This window comes from Stegodyphus dumicola, chromosome 4 (genome assembly GCF_044657685.1).
Source record: "Stegodyphus dumicola isolate Sdum_Otavi_A_Nest chromosome 4, ASM4465768v1".
Lineage (NCBI taxonomy): Eukaryota > Metazoa > Arthropoda > Arachnida > Araneae > Eresidae > Stegodyphus > Stegodyphus dumicola.
Window position 1 is genome coordinate 158,701,919 of NC_140771.1, and position 19,108 is coordinate 158,721,026.

Below are 19,108 nucleotides of genomic sequence, written 5' to 3' on the forward strand. Positions count from 1 at the left end.
TACCATTATTAGCAACGAAAAAGAGCAACTTTTCCTCTCCAGCATGCTTTTCAATAATTTTATTCAATTAAACAATAGCATCTTTAAACAAGTGCAGAAAATCCCAATGGGTGGTAATTTTTCAAGTTCTGTCTGTGAATTATCCTTTTTACAAAAGAATTGACCTTTGTCCGTTCACTCAGTACAGAAGAACATACATTTTACCAACACATCTATTGAAGATGTCATTGCACTTAATAACTACAACCAAATAGAAGTTGCTAATATCTACCCTACATGCTTAAAACTAAATAAAACAAATACAGAGCAGCATAATGTAGTCTACCTTGATTTACATATTATTGATTACAATTTTATAAAAGTTTACGACAAAAGAAGAGAATTTAATTTTTCCACACTAAAATTAACCAACTGGAATTCAAATATTTCCAAAAGAGTCATCCTTAACATAATTTATTCACAGCTACTCAGAATAAAAAGAATCTGCAATACTGCAAAACACCTACAAGAAGAAATACTATACTTCGTAACTATCTTGAAAAGTAACCTAATTCCTCATAAAATAATTAAAAATACCTTAAAAAAGCTGGCATTAGCCTTACCTATTTTTAGATTTTTTGACTTAGATAGTGATATTTTATGCTTAAAGTCCAATGGGACGGTATAAAGTGGATGGGTGATTCAGAGAATCTAATGTAAAAATGTACAGATAATTCTTGCTACTACATTTTCTTTCCTCCAAAAAAATTTTGGCACAATACTTTTAATACTATTTTTTAAATAGTTTTAAATTTCTTTGATGGCCATTTCTACTACTTTTATTAACGAATCGGGCCTTTTCGTTTTTCATAGTAGCTTGATCGCCCGCTAGCTTGAAGAATTATGACTTTTTATTAACAAAATAACTGTTTTTTTTTTCTTTTACTCTTAATTTAGTGGCCATGTTAAGTAGTTTTAGCTGAATTAGCCATTTTCACTTTCAGTAACAATTTTTTTTTCCAACAACTTGACTGACGCCATTTTGAAATCTTTTCACGTTTTTCCAAGCTTTCCGACTCCCTTCGAAAATTAGAGACGAGTTACAGCTAACGTACAGTCTTTTCGTATTGGCTGATGCCCAAAAGACATCGCTTCTCCCTACTTACGTCACACGACGAGTGGGATGACGCTGAAGTACACAGAAGGGAATTACAACCCCTTTTCAACATAGTTTTAGGAGGGAGAGCTCTGCATCGCCACAGATCAGTTTTTTCTGTTTCTTTTACTACAACTTTTTTCTTGGTCTTAGCAAGACCCACTGTGTTTGTTTTCATTTAAATTTTTATTTAAATTTAATTACAGATTTCTAAATTTTATAAAGGTATAAATATTTAAGCTTGCAGGTCCAGCCCGTATGTTATTGTATATTTAGGACTACTAGCAAACCGCTATTTATTTTTATTTTTATTTTTATTTTTGTCTTGATTTTTGATGTAATCGGAATAGTTTTTACATATTTTAACACCTTAATGTGTCATTTTGTGCGGACGCGTCGTGAAATTGGAACAGAGAATTGAGACTAATAAATTTTCCAAGACACTTTGTCTAATTAAAAATTTTATAGCGAAAAAGTTTCAATTGTCTGTTTCGGCAAAACGCGTAATGGAGTTAGCTTGATTCGACGTTCAATTAGATATTTCCCTTGAAAAGCCAGATTGGACCTCGAATTCAGCTAATTTACCATTTTCCGCTTTCTATTTTTATCTGATTTTGTTTGTTTTATGTTTCAACTTCTTCCTTGGTTTGATTTTCATATGTTTTAATTTTTCAAGTGTCACATCGATAGGTATTTAACTGTATTTTTTTGCCATTACTAGTTTCCAAAGCTTAGTATTTTACTGTGTTTATTTTCTAGTGTAGCATTATTTCTCACCCTTCAGTGACATTGTTTTTTTTAAATGTGTTGAACTTTTTTGGAGCCACAGCTCCTGGTAACTTTTAGGCGAGCTTACTACAATTTCTAATTTACTTAATTTTGCAGCATATTGCGCAAAAAATTTTCTAGACCAAATTGGTCATACAGTATTATACTAACTACCTTGCTTGTTATATATATATATACACACATTATTCTTCAAATGGATTGATCAATATATTTTTTTTCAAACAACACATATTGATTATGGAATCTTACGGAATTCTTGTTCTAGAAGACATTATTAGGCTTCATTTTTTTCATATTACCAACATCGTAATTTGTTTGCGCAAAGTAAAATTTAAAACTATTTCGAGTGAATTTTTGTATGATTTTTAGATTAGGATTCTAACGTAGTAAAATTACATTAGAATATTAATAACATGTTTCTAACGTTTCGAAGCTAATGAATTCTTTGTATGAAAATTCATTCGGCCTACCATATTTAACAAAATTATAAATTAAAAAACATTACACATTAGTAATGTTAACACAATAACACTAAATGGCATTTAAGAGGAAAAAAGCAACCTGGAATTATTCAAATATATGGCAAGTACAAAATGACCTCTTAATTCAAGTAGAAAATGACATCAAAATTGCAGATTGGAAAATTAAATATCTCTTTTAATTTTTTTTTTGTACCAGAATCAAACTTTTAGTGGTTTTTTTTTATAAGTATAACATTTTCCTAAATGTAAGTATAGAGACCAGAGGAACGTAAAAAAAAATAATATTCTGTATTTTATACGAAACGATTTTTTTATTAAATTTTAATATACCAAAACATGAATCTTTTTGCTCCTTTTAAAACACTTTTGTACCTGGAAGTATATGTCTGCGTCCAACGATTGTCAAAATAATGGCCGTGTGAGGACTTTCGTGGACGTGATATATGCAATAATCTGTGCGACAGATGTGAGGAATAAACTCCAGTTTGATCTGTAATAAAATATGTAACTAATTTTTCATTATACCACCTTGATTTAAAATGAAAAGACGCCTTTTTTCACCTTTTTATTTGAAGTTAATGCTACTGTTCAAATTTTCACAGTTTTTTAAAGTAATAAAACGTATGAGAAACATAATCAAAAGGAAATAATGTATGAGAATTTTATTTTTAGCTACAGCATAACTGCAGATTTAAAAATCATTATTCTTCAGTACTGGAAGGTTTCAGTTTTGAGGTGATTCTCAGACGTTTTTGCCCCATGGACTTTTTCACCACTGGTAACCGATCAATCCCTCCTCTTTCTAAATTCGAAAAATACATATACATTTATTTAAATTTAGATTATTTATTAATGTGCTTTTTTAATTGAACAACTAAAAGTACAGAAAATGTTGATAAATACCAAAACTTGAACAAAAGCAGTTTTTTATATTCATAAATTAAAACTAAGCACTTAATAGGTAAACAAAAGGCTGACCTGTCATAATAGTTTCGGTTTCATTAATTGAACCTAGTTTCATAGTTCCCGTCCTGAAAATTATTCTATGAAATTCCCAACCCCTGGGGGGGTGAATTCCTCCGCAGTTGAGAACTCCTGTTTCAGACATTCCTTTCCATATTGCGTGCATACCTGTTGCTACTTTAGCTCACTCACGTTTCGTTGCTTTAACATATGTATTTTAATTCTAATAATAATTTAATGATTTGTGGTAATTTTAATAGGTTACTAAGCTTGCATTTTTGCTCAGTTACAAGGCATAATATCAGTTTTACTTCTAAATTATCAACATTTATTTAGTCTTTTGTTCTTTCATTTGCTAACTGAATGAAAAATCATATAAATAATTTTTTCTTTATTTTCCTTATTCATTTCGATGGGAGTGATAAATAATGAACACAAACCTTTTCAAATTTGAAGAGAAGATCCTGTATGAACATCTTCAACACTTCTATTAGAAGTTTAGGCGAATAAGTTTTGCTCACTTGTATTCCAGGTACATGCTGTTGCAGTAGGCATGTTAATTCTACTGTTAGAAAATCACATCCTTCAACTTTTTCGTAGTTTTTGCGAAACCATGTTCTCTGAAAACATAATAAAAAAATAAATGAGCTTCGTTTTCGTTAATGAAAATCCATAGGGTAAAAATTGTATAATACCCTAATAAGATACATAAAGAGCGGTGTAGATTAGATCCACAAAAACATGACATTAAAAATTATTTCGTAAATCTAATTAAATTCAGTCTGTCCCAACAGCGATTTTTAAAAGCTATTTCAAGAGACTCTGGACATCGTATACTAGGCTGAAGCAAATCCTAAAACACTGGCAAGAAAGATAGAAATCCTATAGTAAATAGTTAGACCTTCAAGGATATTTAAACACATTCCTTTTAAACGCTTGCAAACTAAAAGATTTCAGAAATTTACACCGTTCAATATAAACTTCACTTGCTTTTTATGACTAAAAATCTTAAATCATGATTAGGAAATAATTTTTTTCTTTTTAATACTCCAGAAGATGCAAATCATTTGAAGAAATTAAAAATTATTTTACATCTTATGCTATGACTGTGTAATTATTATATTCATTAATTGCCTCGCTTCAGTTTTGTTAACTGATATTTATAATACAAATAAAGCTATGGGCATCAGTTAATTGTTATAAACTTAAATGCTGGAGAAAGTACATGGAAATTCAGATGGTAACATCTGAAAAAACTTTTATCAAAAATTTTTGAAACTTTCAAGTAAAGTACTTCTTTTAATTTTCATCCATGTTTATTAGTTTTGGAAATTATTTATTGGCGTTTTCTGATCTCTGCTAATTATTGGTAACCAGTGAACAAAGTACTGATAAAATACAGATAATGCATTATAACAATGCTGCTAAGGAAGCATCAGTACTCTGTTAGTGTAAATCAGAGCAAGATTTAAGAATTTTTAGCGCTATTAACAGTCATAAAGCAATACTACCAAAGAATATTTTCACAGGCAGAATGCAGCTGATCATTTTCTCATATTCAAGAAATGTTGTCTTTCGAATGAGTTTCACTGTGACAACTGAGACACAACATCTCCAATACGAGGAGATGTTGCGTCCTTGTGTAGATACGATACTATTAGGATAACCATGTAAGTGTTGGCCTTAACAACATTCCAGTTCACAGTTACAGTTTCTCCCTATTTGGTGTTAAATTCGATAATTAATTATTTATTAATAGCTTACTATGAACTTTTATAGACTTTTAGTTATCTGGAAACACTTGTCTTTGACATAAATAAATATTGATAAAATAAATAAGATTTAGACTTTTAAATGCACTAATAGAATTTTTTTCATGTTGACTTTTTCATAAAATACTGAATTCTTGAGTAGTTTTGTTTTTTGCAGCTGTTGCCACAAAAACAAAATTTAAAATAAATACGCAGAAAAAACATCTGGCGCGAGGACAGCCCACCTATACAGGAGGATAAAATAAGGCTTAAAAACATTTTGAAACTTAGCATAAATCTCCCCCACCTGAATTCTCAAGTTTAGGATGACTACTTAAAAAGAGGACAGCAATTGGAAATCCGACGCCGATAAAGCCCATTCAAAGTTTTTACTTCGACAACTAGAACGCTTCCGTCTTTTCCAGGAAAACCTCTGATTCTTCCAAGATTTCACTTCAGAGAAGGAAGAGAATCCTCCTTGGGAAACACTACGTCATTTACTTGAATATTCTCTACATGCAAAATCCACTTTTCTAGTAGTTCTACTTGACTGAGATATTCTTTTTGCCATCTTTACCAAAACTGATTATGAAGTCGTTGAATCAGATGCCATCTTGACTTTAAGCAAACCGATTTTGATGCAGCTTTCTCAAGAAGCGGCGTTATAGGAACACCTATTAAAAAGTGTACTAGAGTACGAGGTTCTAAGTCCTGAGGATGTGAAGAAAGAGGAGTCAGTTGCCTGGAAATAAGGCATGGTTCAATCTGTATTACTAGAGTGTTAAGTCCCTCAAAAACTAATTTAGTCGATTTGCAAATTTTGAATAAATGTTGCTTCCCAGACCTTATTCCAGCCTTCCACAGTCCTCCGAAATGTGGAGCTGAAGGTGGGATAAAATACCATAAAATAGATTTCTGAGCTGCAAAATTTTGAATTTTAGCAGAATTGAAAAACATTTATTGTTCTTTTACAGAGGTTGTTCGCACATTTTTAGACGATTTTGGTAAGCGGTAATAAAAAATTGTTTGCTGCAAAAGAAATAAATGCAATTTTACTATGTTTTTAAAAGTCAAAATTATCGTCTGTGGATTGAAAGTTTTGTTTTTATTCAAAATGGCGAATTTAACAAAGCAGTGGTTCGAAGGCTACACTTACACGCTTTCCGAAGAGAAAAATGCATACTCTGTTATCCAAAAATGATGTGAGAGTCATGGTTTTGTAATATCTAAAACGTCGATAGGTAATATCATCAACAAGAAAGGAAAAAAACGTGAAATTGGAGCCTCAAGTGGGACAAAAATTCCAAACAAATATCCAAGGACAAAAACGGACATCTTAGACTATTGCAAAGATACGTTGTTTAATGTTAAAAGAAAATCTCGCTAGTCAAAGGACAGTTGCAAAATCATTAGAATGCTCGGTGTCCACTGTAAACAAAATGATAAACGTTATTTTAAATCTTAAGAAATCGAAAAAACTTATTGTACATCGTCTTCTTCCAAAGCATATCGCTCAATGTAGGACAAGCTGCAGAATTCTATATGAGAAACACTTATCCAAAGAAGAATGGAAGACAATTGTCACAATAGATGAAGCATGGGTGTATTCAAATGATTGTAACAAAAAAGAGCCATTTATTATCATAAAATGGGAGAAAAAAGTTTAAGTACATGGTTCAAAGAATCGAAAGAACATTTTTCTAAGGGATTCATGATTGTTGCTGGTTTTTCTTATAATGGCAAGTTAAAAATAAAGAGAGTGCAAAAGATGTCAAGATTAACTCCAAATACTATCAGGAATATATTTTATCGCCAATTTTTCTGAATGAAATACCATCGCTTTACCCACAGTGCCATCTATCTGTGAGACTCCATCAGGACAAAGCTAGCAGTCACACATCAAAATCCACTGTAAATTTTCTAAAAGAAATGGAACAAAAAACTGGTATCAAGGCCATACCCTTAACTGATATCCCTACTAAATCTCCCGATGGGTCACCTATGGATTTTTGTGCTTTCGGACTTTTAAAAACTGCATTATCCAAACGTTGTCCCCAAACCCTAACAGGACTCTGGAAAGCTGTTCGGGAGGAATGGGATAGAATATCTCTTGTGCCACTTCAAAAGGCATTATTATCCTGGAAATTGCGGTGTCGAAAGATAGCTCAGAATAAGGGATGTCAAATAGAACATTTAAAACACAAGAATTTTATGTAATTTAGTTTTGTGAATACAATATACGTCGTCTAAAAAATGTGTGAACAGCCTCTGTATATAGGTTGCTTTCCTCGAAAATTCGTTGCGTAATCTGAATACAAATTTACGGGTTTTCCACATCTGGAGATAAACCGTCTTGAAACCGTTCGAAAGGTATCTGTTGATAAGTCTGAAACAACCTCGAAGTTAATTGCTTTAGTGAAAATAAATAAATAAATAAATAAAAAGAATAAAAATATAAATATGATTAAATATATGATTTAACTAGCTTTACCCACGACTTCGCTCGCGTTGATGTCCTTAAATAAGTTTCAACTCCGCGTGAATTTAAAATTAATGACAGAAGTTACAGATTTATTAATTTTAAAATGATTTTCCACGTGTAAATCCGTGAACTTTGAGCTTTTCGCCAACCCAACAGTCGACCGGATACCAGCTTCCCCCTCCGTCGCTTTCGAATCGCAGCCTGTCAACAAAGAGTTAACAATAGCAAGCGGAATGTTGTTTCATCTGTGATTAAGCTGGAAATAATTAAGCGACTAAAACAGTTACACCACCGTTGTTCCTATCATTCAGAGAGCGACACAAGTTTCTAAATTTCGAGAAATTTGAGAAATTTGGATAATTAGACAAAAGTTATAATTTTTATCACTAATTTATTGGATCCACACGGGAAGACTAAAAAAAATCCCTAATGCCGCTATTGAGTCGCATTCAAATTAGCGTTTTCACAGTTTTTAATTAATATCTCAGCTGATTAAAGTCGTAAGAAGATGAGAATGGTAGCGATGGATTCCAACAAATTTTTGCAATCAGCGGATATACACTTCTCGACATTGAAAATGCAACACCAAGAAGGAGTGGTCAGAAATTTATGCAAATTTTAGAGTATACGCACGTCACTGAGTTATGCGAATGATGTGAAATGCGCAGCACGTGAAGTAAGTTATAAGGGAAGGAACGTGTAGAATGGACAATATTTGTGCCGTTATTTCTGCCAGACGAATTATCGAAGAAAGTTGGTTTTTGTCCTGGAAGATACGTGTAATAGGAGAGAATGCCAGGACGCCGTCAACGAAGGTACTTCCAGCAGATAGACGATTTTGCGAGGGTTATGGTGATTGGACTAAGAAGGGCGGGTTGGTCCTTATGTCAAATCGCAGCTGATACCCACATGGATGCGAGCACGGTGCATCGGCTATGGCGAACATGGTTAGAACAAGGAAATATAGGAAGAAGGAGGGGTGCAGGTGCGTGCAGCCAGAGTGACGTCAGCACGCGTGGATCGACGGATCCGCCGACAAGCTGTGGCGGTCCCGCAAGTCACTTCACACCGCGATTCTGCAGCATGTGCAAGATGCCTTGGATGTTCCCGCGAACAGAACCATTTCCCGTCGATTGGTTGAACGTGGCCTGCACTCCCGGCGTCCGTTAAGAAGACTACCATTGACCCCACAACATAGAGCCAACGTTTAAAATGGTGCCTGACTGGAGCGATGTGGATGAGAGAATGGCGAAACGTTCTGTTCTCAGATGAGTCACGCTTCTGTTTATCCAGTGGCAGTTGCCGCATACGTGAGTGGCGTCGACGTGGAGACAGATCTAATCCGGCAGTAACTGTGGAACTCTCCACTGCGCGACAACGTGGCATAATGGTTTGGGGAGCTATTGCCTACGTTTCCAGGTCACCTCTAGTTCGTATTCAGGGCACTATGACGGCCCAACGATACTTGGATAATGTACTGCGGCCGGTGGCAATCCCCTGCCTTCAGGGGCTGCCTAATGCAAATTTTTAGCAGGATAACGCCCGACCACACAGTGCTAGCATCTGTCAACCTGCTCTGCAAGGTATACATATGCTTCCCTGGCCATCGTACTCTCCTGACTTGTCACCAATCGAACATGTATGGGTTGTGATTGGACGCCGTTTGCAGACTCTGCCCTGCCTCGTTCAGAAGACGAACTGTGGCAAATGGTTGAAAGGAAATGGAGAGCCATCCCTCAGGACACCATACGCACTCTTATCGACTCTATGCCGAGACGTATTTCTTCGTGCATCGCTGCCCGCGGTGGTTCCTAATATAACAAAGCTATTACTTAAAACATAGTATGCAAGCAGACCTGGAGCTGCTCTCCATAGCATGTACGTGCGAAAGGCACCAACTGTAAAAACACCAATGTATATTTAAGGGAAAACGAAAAGGCACTGCCCGCGGTCTGGTAAAATACAAAGCATTGCAAGCAACGCCTGGCAGCATCCCCTGTAAGTCCTGTGGGGTGTAATTTATCTGGATATCTAGTGTGGCTGGACAATACCCGCATTGCCAATGGTTAAACAATGTGTGTCCACCACATTTCTCCATATCCATATCCTACTGAGCAAACGCCGTTCTCGCTCTGTATTCTGACTATCATTTTGAAATAAAGATCACTTATTGCTGCTTGCTGTCTCTGTCATTTTTCCAAATTTCATCACTTTCTGACCACTCCTGGTGTTGCATTTTCATTGTCGAGCAGTGTATGTCTCGAAATTTAACTAGCCACCGTTTCATAGATATTTGTAAAAATATAAATTGGTGCGTAGCCAAATCCCTTTAATAGGGAGAAACCCCAACAAAGTAAGGGGAAAATGTAGGGGAAAAGTAGTTTTTAATTAATATCTCGGCTAATTAAAGTCGTACGAAGATATTTTATAGCCTATAACCTTTTCTAATATATCAAAAATATTTCTTGAAAATTTCATGATGTTCGGTTAAGTAATTAAGGCGTGAAAGCGTAACAAAATAACAAACGAACTCACATTCGCATTTATAATATTAGTAAGCATTCTTATTTTACTGCGCGTCAGATTGGATTTTGTTACAAACGGTTTGTTAAAATCAAGTCCAACGTTAAGAAATGCTCTGCCGACATTAATTCCATGAACAGGTAGGTCTCCCATGGTGATACTGCATAGTTTCGACTTCAATCCAAAGCAAGTCAAACATTTAGATAGAATTCATCGAACTGCATCCCTCCCAAAAGGTATCCAATACTTTAAACGGGTACAACACGAAGTAAGTTGAGAACCACCATGTAAATAAATTTTGTGATAATATTGCACCAACAAGGTGGTGAATGATTCTTTGGCACAAAAATTTGATTTTTTTTAATTTTTTTTATTTATTTATTTATTTTATTTTTATTTATTTTGCTCTAATTTTGAGTTTATTAACCGTCCTCCGACTCTAACAATCCCATCTCCATCAAGGAAAATATTCACTAGAATCATTTTGCAGTTCTGGGTCAAAGAAGTTCTCTTTTATAAATAGTCCTACTAAAGTTTAAATTCTGATTTTTGAATGAGTTTAACTATAGATTTAGTTGCTTCAAGCTCCTCAGGGATAATACTCCTTTGATTCTTTGAATGTAGATTTAGCAGTGTCTAATGAATCTTAAACATCACGAGATTATTCTAATGCATTTTGAAAACGATGAGTATTCGGAAATAATTTCTAAAATAGTAGTAACTTCAGGTGTATCTGAAATGGTGATGCTGACTCACAATAACGATTTCTTCTTGGATATCAGCCATGCATGCTTTCGGTGTATCTCTATCCAGAGGGAAACTATTCTTCTGATACAACCATTGAGAACCTACCACAAAGACATTTAAGTTTTACTGCAGAAATACCTCTCGAGGCACAACCTGTTGGATTTTCTTGACTTTTCACGTGCTTCTATGAAGCTACTGAAGTTGAGTCTTGATTTTTTTATATCCTATTAGCAACAAAGCTTGTCCATCTTTCAGCCAGTCTAAAGCTATTGAGTCCGAGGATAAAAATCGTCTTATCAATGTAAATATTCTTCACTAAGGATGTTGAAACAAATTTATGTAAGAACATTGAATGAGTCTAAAAAGAAGAACTGCACATAACTCTTGGCAGTTTGGCAATGTTATTGTCTTCCCGAGAGCAACTTTTCTTTTCGATGTAATCAATAAAACGTGGAATCGTCCATCTTCGAATTCCGTTCTTAGATAAATTTCTGCAGTATATGCATGCTCAAAAGCGTCGCAAAAACAAGTTACCTGACTGTTTTTAATAGAATTGTTTTTTTATCAAGGATCGTTGAGTAACCATTTTCTCATTGGGAAAATCGCCTTTCTTCATGTGTTCGATAATTTGTGAGACTAATTGCTTTGCTTCCTCAATATTCTTTGCTCCCGTGAGAACATTATCTACATAGGTACCTTCCAATGTGACTCTCGAAGCTTCTGAAAAACTTGTTTGTTCCTCCATGTAAATTTTTTTTTAATATTCGAAAGGCCAAATATGGAGCACAAGCAGTGCCGTACGTAACTGCCAAAATATGGAAATCACGAAGCGGTTCTTCAGGGCTTTCTCTCCAAAAGATTCTCTGGAAATCGACATCATTATTATTGACTAGAATTTGTCGAAACATTTTTTTCAGTATCTCATGTGAGTGAGATACAATGAGTTCTAAATTTTAATAAAATATCTAAAAATTCTTTTTGAAGTTTGGGAGCAATATGTTAAATAACATTTAAACACCTGACTAAGATTTTGCAGAAACGTCAAACACAACCCTTAATTTGGTAGCTTCACTTTGATCTCCAAATGAAGTAAATAAAAAACTCCTGAAGGTGATTTTAAAAAATTGACATTTGGAACAATTTGCATATGATTCGTAGTTTGATATACTCCATGAAGTGTATATATTGAGTTTTGTGTTCTGGATTCTCTTCTCGAAATTTTCTTTCCAAGGAAAAGAATCGTTTCTTCGCTTGATTACTTGAATCACTCAAGAGAGCTTAATTAACAAATGGGAGACTGACAACAAATCTACCATCAGAATTTCGACTAGTGGGATTTAAATCTGGAACTGACTCCCCAGAATTGGTTAATTAAATTTTCAATGCCTACTAAAGCATGACAATTGATTAAGGAATTCTGAAATCGATTTAAAACGGATCAGAGTGAAATGATTTAGAACGGATGGTTGGTTTTTATTTCCCAATAAGTTTGCAGTTTGAATTAAATCTAAGACTGTATCTACATCCAGAATGATGTTAATTCTACTGATTATGATTATGGGAAAAGAATGGTCTGCTAATTGAAATCCTTTCAGTTGAGTTCTTATATATATCAAAGTTTGGTAATTTTGATGTCAGCTTTTTGACTACTACAGCATTTATAAAAAAAATTTCGTTATTAAAATGAGGAGTAAAGTTTAACTTATCTACTTTCATAGCATGTGTGGCATCTGTGTCTTCAAGTCCTAGAAGAGTATTTTCAGATTTTTTAAATGAAAGCTTTATTCGATTAAAACACAATTCAGTGATTAAAGATATTTGAGAAACATTATTAATTAAAGCTCGGAGTTCAAGAAACTATCCTTTACTATTTTCTACTCTTATAACAGCTGTTGCAAGCAAAATTAAATTAGAATTCTTTACATTCCTTGTGAAGTAAAACTGCCGCTCTTCCGAGGTGCTAGCTGAAGTTTGACACAAAGGTTGATTTGAGGATGGAGTAAATTACTTTCAGGTGAATATTTTTCAGCATTTTGAAAGAGGTGAACAATTGTGTGATGTTTCTGTCTACATGCCCTGCAAGCTATAGTGAATTGGCATGAGGAAACATTATGATTTGGTCAATTCAGACCATTAAAACTCAGGTTTGCTTTTCGTATGAAGTTCCAGTATTTATCATTCACTTTAAGAAAGTTCTCGCATTAACGTAAAAGCTGTGGTAATTGGAAAAGCATACAACATTCTTTCTTGAATTTTACACTTGTTTTAAAAAAGAGTTATGTCAATGGATTTTGCTGATCTGTCTTGAGTATAATTTCCTTTTACACTCTGAAGTCTTCTAGCTTGTTTTCCTAAAAACACAACAAACATTTTTAAAGATGAAAAATTCTTATCCTCTAGTTCCATTTGATTTTAAATGAATCTATAAGGTATTTCTCCCACTTTCCTAGCTTCTTTCGTGGTGTAGTGGTTCTGCAGGCTAAGCCGGTATTCCAGAGGTTCGTGGTTCGATTCCCGGCGAAGGCATTTGCTATTTTTCCTCTTGTCTGCTTTCAAAAAATACCTAATGTCTCTACAGTGGCGCCCGAACTAAAAGGGTTGTGGATGATGATTCTCCGCACCCAGGATTTGGCGACTAGGTCTCCTAAAACCCTAGTCGCTCTTTAGAAAGGGGAGTATATAAGGTATTTCTCCCACTTTCCTAGCGTCTTTCGTGGTGTAGTGGTTCTGCACGCTGGGCCGGTATTCCAGAGGTCCGTGGTTCGATTCTCGGCGAAGGCGTTTGCTATTTTTCATCTTGTCTGCTTTCAAAAAATACCTAATGTTTCTACAAATCTTCAAGCTTATCTTGTAAGGCATATATCAGAAGAATTTCCACTGACTGATTACTTTCTAAACCGAGTTTTTTAAAATTCTCAATTTCTTATTTGCAGGTATCTCTCATCATTCCAATGGAATCAGATGTAGGTTTTGAAAATTTTAAATTAAAAAATTGTCTTCACTGAGAAAATCTTAATTCCCTCCGATTATCACATCCACTGATAGAAATGTCCCAAGCATGTTTATAATTATCAGAGGTTATTGCGAATTCCCTAATAAGTCTTGCATCATCATAGAAAACTGCACTTTGAAGATATTGCAATTTCTGAATGTCAGTGAGAAGTGTTAAAATCAATTGTACTTAAAAAATATAGATTTAAAACTCAACTAGGAATTAAAACTGGTTTGGAAACGTTGTAAGATCATACCTTGGAAATTTTATATCCACATAAAATGTGGCAGATTTTAACATCTTATCATCATTGAGCTATGAGTTTTTATAAATCAAATTTATATATGCTCCTATTTTCACCAATGATTCATCTGCCAAATCCTGAAACTCAGATTCATCATCAAAATCTTCAAGAATAGAATATCGATAATAATATTCTTCAAGCTTGTCTCGACATCTTTGTTGCTACGGTTGTTGTGACTAATCTTTTTTCTTTGATATCAGAGCGAGCCCACGAAATTCATCGTGGCAAGGAGGTGCCTTTGTTCTTGGCAGCGTTCTTCTTTCGTTGGCAAGAGCCTTGGGTACCATAAAGGTGATAATAACTTTGCTCAATTATGTCTCCAATCTTGAAGGCGATCACGCCGTAACGCCATCAAAGAGGCTTCTGACCTAAGGCGAAAACCGAACGTAATAATGCCTGCTCGGTGGAAAATCTAATACCAACATCCTCCACCGCCACAGCATATGAGAAAGAAGAAAGAAAAAAAAACTGGATTTTGATTCTGATAGTAATCAGTGGCTGAATGTAAATTCGGTGCGGGAACTCTCTAAACCTAAAGCATTAGTATCTAATCGCTCAATGACTTGGTTATCTTAGTTTGTTTCATAACTTCTTCTTCGAGAAAGCAGTTAGAAGTACTTCTCGACCCTCATCTCCTCAAAATAACAAAGTATGCTCTCCATTGACTGTGCCGCCCAAGTATGGAATCGGACCGTAGGTCGGTTAGTACGAAATAGCTTAGAAAGTGGAAGTAAGAAAAGCAGCTAAAAACATTTAATGCTACTAACTTTGATTAGAACTTGATGAGATGATAAATACAGAGAACGAATGTTTTATCGACCCATTAAAAATGGGTCTCAAGCCTTTCAAAAAATGTGCACAATAACTGGGTTAAAGGTTATGACAATCGCATTTTAACTCAGCTGTTGCAAACTAGAATGGAATATTCTCTTTCTAGCACATTTAATTCGGAATTAATATAGCTTTAATAAATGCAAGTATTGATCTGATGGACTCAAACGAAAGGAGAATTATAAGCGAAATTCCATAGCTAACAATACTTCACCCACCAAAAACTGATCATCAACTACATCCAGTATTTGCTGCATTCGGATTGTTGGCGAGTGCACGGTGTCTGGGAAAAGGTTGCGTTTGCGAAATGATGGCGTACTGTCCAAGGATCCTGATGAATCTTGCTGAACACATTGTTCCAAGTATGCGCTAAGGTCGGAGACTGTGGAATCCGGAACGGGCCTTCTTTTCACTTTAAAGGGCTTGCGAGGTGAAGAAGGTGAGGAATAGGACGACGATGACATTTCTAGAATTTTATAGAGCGCGGAATTCTGAAGCAATCATGAAATATCAGCTTGAATTTCTGTAAAGAAAAAAAAATCTCTTTTTAGATTGAAATCATCGAATGTTTTTATTAGTCAGATATTTGCCCACTAAAACTAATGCAAGATAGATTTCTGTAAATATGAATCCGGATAAAAGTGGAGAAGTAAGTTTTACATACCGCGTATGATAGTTTAAATGTTTTCAATTTTAATGATAAGAAATAAATCTTAAAATAGTTATAAAATTTGTAGATTTTATGTTGTAGTTGTAGATGTTCTGTTCCATTCTCATTTTATTCGGAGTCACTCGCTATAAAAATTTAATTATTTCAAAAACAGATATCCAATAAGGAAAGAGTTAAAGCCAGAGCTTAAAAAGTACGGCTTGTAGTTGTTGTTTGTGTCAGTTCTGCTTCTCCTTTGTTTGGTGTTCCGGGACTGATTAGCTGTTTAAAATTTAGCTTAAATAAAATAACCTCATTTTAATTTCCTTTTGGAGAAAATTCAGTAAGTTAACTTATTCCTTTCACAAATAAGTTAGTAATAGCTTAATAATAATAGCAGTAATAATAATAATAATAACTTTCTGTTGCCATAGTTATAATAACTATTCATCAATAACAATTTTTAGTTATTTTTTCTTATTCTCGCTCCGCTTGAATTTCAATTTTAAGAAACTGAAGTTTTGCAAAAATGCAGCAGAGAGATGGGTAAAGTGACAGAAAGAATAAGACAGAATTGAAGCTTCGCAATTTCTCCCAATTAAATTTACAAAAAATACACAAAAACATCTATTCGGGATAAATGTTGTTGTCTAGATTTATGGTTACGAAATCTATCTCTAGTACAGAGGTTTTCAACCAGAAGGGAACACTTTCAGTGGGGAATACGGTCAGCCTTTTAGTTACCTGTTAATTATTTAATTTATAAATATGAAAAATTATTTTTATTCAAGTTTTAGTATTTAGCATCATTTCCTATACATTTTTTGCTTACCTTATAAAACACATTAAAAAATAAAATAAGTTTAAATAAATGCGTATGTATTTCTCTAGTTTTGGCATCGGGGAGGGGGATAATCCTCCAGTAGTGTTAAAAAGGATGCATGGGGCAAAAATGGTTGAAAACTGCTGATGATGAGATAGATGTTACAGTCATCTCGACGGACTACATGCATAATACTAAAAATATTGGATTATTGCAAGTAAAACGGGTGTTCAGTTACTTGAGCTTTCTACTGGTTATGTAAGAAAGTAAGCGTTGAGGTTTCCGCAAAATTTTTACGTCATGTGACAACTTCCCAAGTTGCAATTAAAGCATTTGTTTTCTTCAAACGAGCAATAAACTCTGAATATACAGCATTAAACGTTGAGTAATACATATATGCATCATACAGTTTGTTCCAGTTATAAATTATATTTTATATATACAAAATAAGGTGACCAGACGTCCCGCTTTTGGCGTGACAGTCCCGATTTTTAACAATTTGTCCCGCGTCCCGCGACGTTTTAAAAAAGTCCCGATTTTTGGAAAGAATGCACGATAAGCTAGGGAACGGAGTGAGAATACGCTTTTCGGCGGCCATGTGGCTACTTCGCCAGGATATGTGTGTCTTATATTCCTTTTGTTAATTTTATAATGTTAAATTTTAATAATAACAGATAATTGTTGACAACTGATTATCGAGAACTGCTTATCAAAGTTCGCATTGTTGATCAGTTGTTAGAATTCAACCACCGTTGTTTGGACTTAATGGCATTTTTTGTCATTGACATTGACGAAAACATTTTGTAACTGTCTCTCAAACGATACACTCCGTGCTAGTGCTAGTTAAACAAGTTGTAGGGTTTATATTTAATGTAACTAACATTTATTTTAAGTTTAAGCTATCTTTCCTGTCAAGCCTTACTTTCCCCTGGAATTGCCAATGCCAGAGTATGTAAATTTTAGTAGAACGCGCAGAGTATTCAAATTTTCAGCGGAAGTAATTTTCACTTAAATAGAAGGGAAACGAGATTGTAGGTGTGCTTTCTTGATTCACGAGCGTGAAGGTTGCTAGGTAGAAATTTAAGAACCGCGCGTTTCAGCCTGTGTGCTTGCTTCGGCAGTTAGTTGAATCTTTCAACTTTTTATTCAGAAAGTTTGCTGAAATCTCAGCTGTATCTTAACACGCGGTTAAGTTAGTTACGTTTAGAGAGCCTCGTAGGTAGTGACTTGTTATTATTCATTTTTAGATGTACTTTCTTATTTTTATTTAACCGACGGGCGTAGTTTGTGAGCGTCAAGTGAACGCATCTGTAACTTCTAAAGTGGAATAAAAAGGGAGTTAAACCCTTCTTAAGAGTTGTGTACTTTCCAGGTTATAGCAGTCACTACTATTGTTGCGGACAAGTTGGGGCCACGCAACACCACAAAGTGATGTCAACAAATCGGCTATCCAGATAACTTAGGTACGTAATTTATTTATGTATTTCACAAGCACATAAATATTCTTGAATTTAGTGGACAGTACTCTTATTATTTATATTTTATAGTGTCGGCAGAAGGTCTAGCGTCGGTCTTGAATGTGACGCTTACAAGCTTACAACTTATGTTACGACAAATTCAGAGGAAAAATAATACAAGTTAATGCTGTTATTATTTAGAAAGAATTATAGGACTTTACAATTTTATAACAAACAAATTAATTTAATTTTTAAACTAACAATAAAATATGTTCATGTAATTATGTACCTACTTACTGTGTTATTAAACAATATATATAGATAAAAATTTATAATATAATTTATAAATTTATAATAAATTACTTCTTTAGATTTTTAACATAATTAGCAAGAACAAAAGATGCAAATTCAAAGATGATCTAAGAAGTGAATTTCCTTTTGTTAAAGAAAAAATTTTAAAAAAAGCGATCACATGGTAAAATGTGAGAAATGTAATAGGGAATTTTCTATTTCTCCCGGCTGGAAGAATGATATTTCAAAGCACTCGGAGACACAGAAACATAAAAAATATTTAAATACTACTGCATCTTCCTCCAAAATGCAGGAATTCTTTCGGAAAACAATTTATGGAGACGAAGAAAAGAAATTAGCATTAGCAGAAGGATTTATGTCTTTTCATGCTAATAATCACAATCATTCCTTCAGATCTTATACATCACAAATTGTCCAAAAGTTATTAAAAAAAAAAAGACAGCAATCTACTAAAAGAATTCACTCAAATGAGAAATATGCCAAAGAATAAAATAATACTATACATAATTTTTAAATGTAATTTGTAAATTGTTCTTAGGTTGAAATATATATATATTACAATACTATTTTTGCGTTTTGCGTTTTCTAAGAAAATTTGTGTTGCTCCATATAGACCAAATTTTTAATCAAGAATCTCCCTCCCCCGGTCAATGGTGTCCGCTTTTTTTTTTTTTTTTTACAAAGTTAAAATCTGGTCACCTTAATATATAAGGAAGAATTTACAATTATTTTATTTAATAAGGCAAAATAGTTTATTATTTATTCACTTAAGGATAAAATATAGCTTTTAACTTAATCAATCGAAACAATGTAATTGTATTTATCCTACACGTCCTCTTCGCTCCTAGAATCCACAAGTGGCTGAACA

The 19,108-nt window shown here is 34.0% G+C and overlaps 1 protein-coding gene across 1 annotated transcript in view; it reads right to left on the bottom strand.

The window, feature by feature from the left end:
* The window catches only part of LOC118192700 (uncharacterized), an 84,354-nt gene extending 68,838 nt beyond the window's left edge, over window positions 1-15,516 (bottom strand). Inside the window, exons 1-2 of the mRNA XM_035363700.2 lie at window positions 15,218-15,516; window positions 3,810-3,989 (exon numbers count right to left, since the gene is read on the bottom strand). Coding sequence (XP_035219591.2) covers window positions 3,810-3,989; window positions 15,218-15,463 — 426 coding nt within the window. The 5' untranslated portion in view covers window positions 15,464-15,516. The remainder of the gene's footprint in view (window positions 1-3,809; window positions 3,990-15,217) is intronic.
* Between the last annotated feature and the right edge of the window lie 3,592 nt (window positions 15,517-19,108).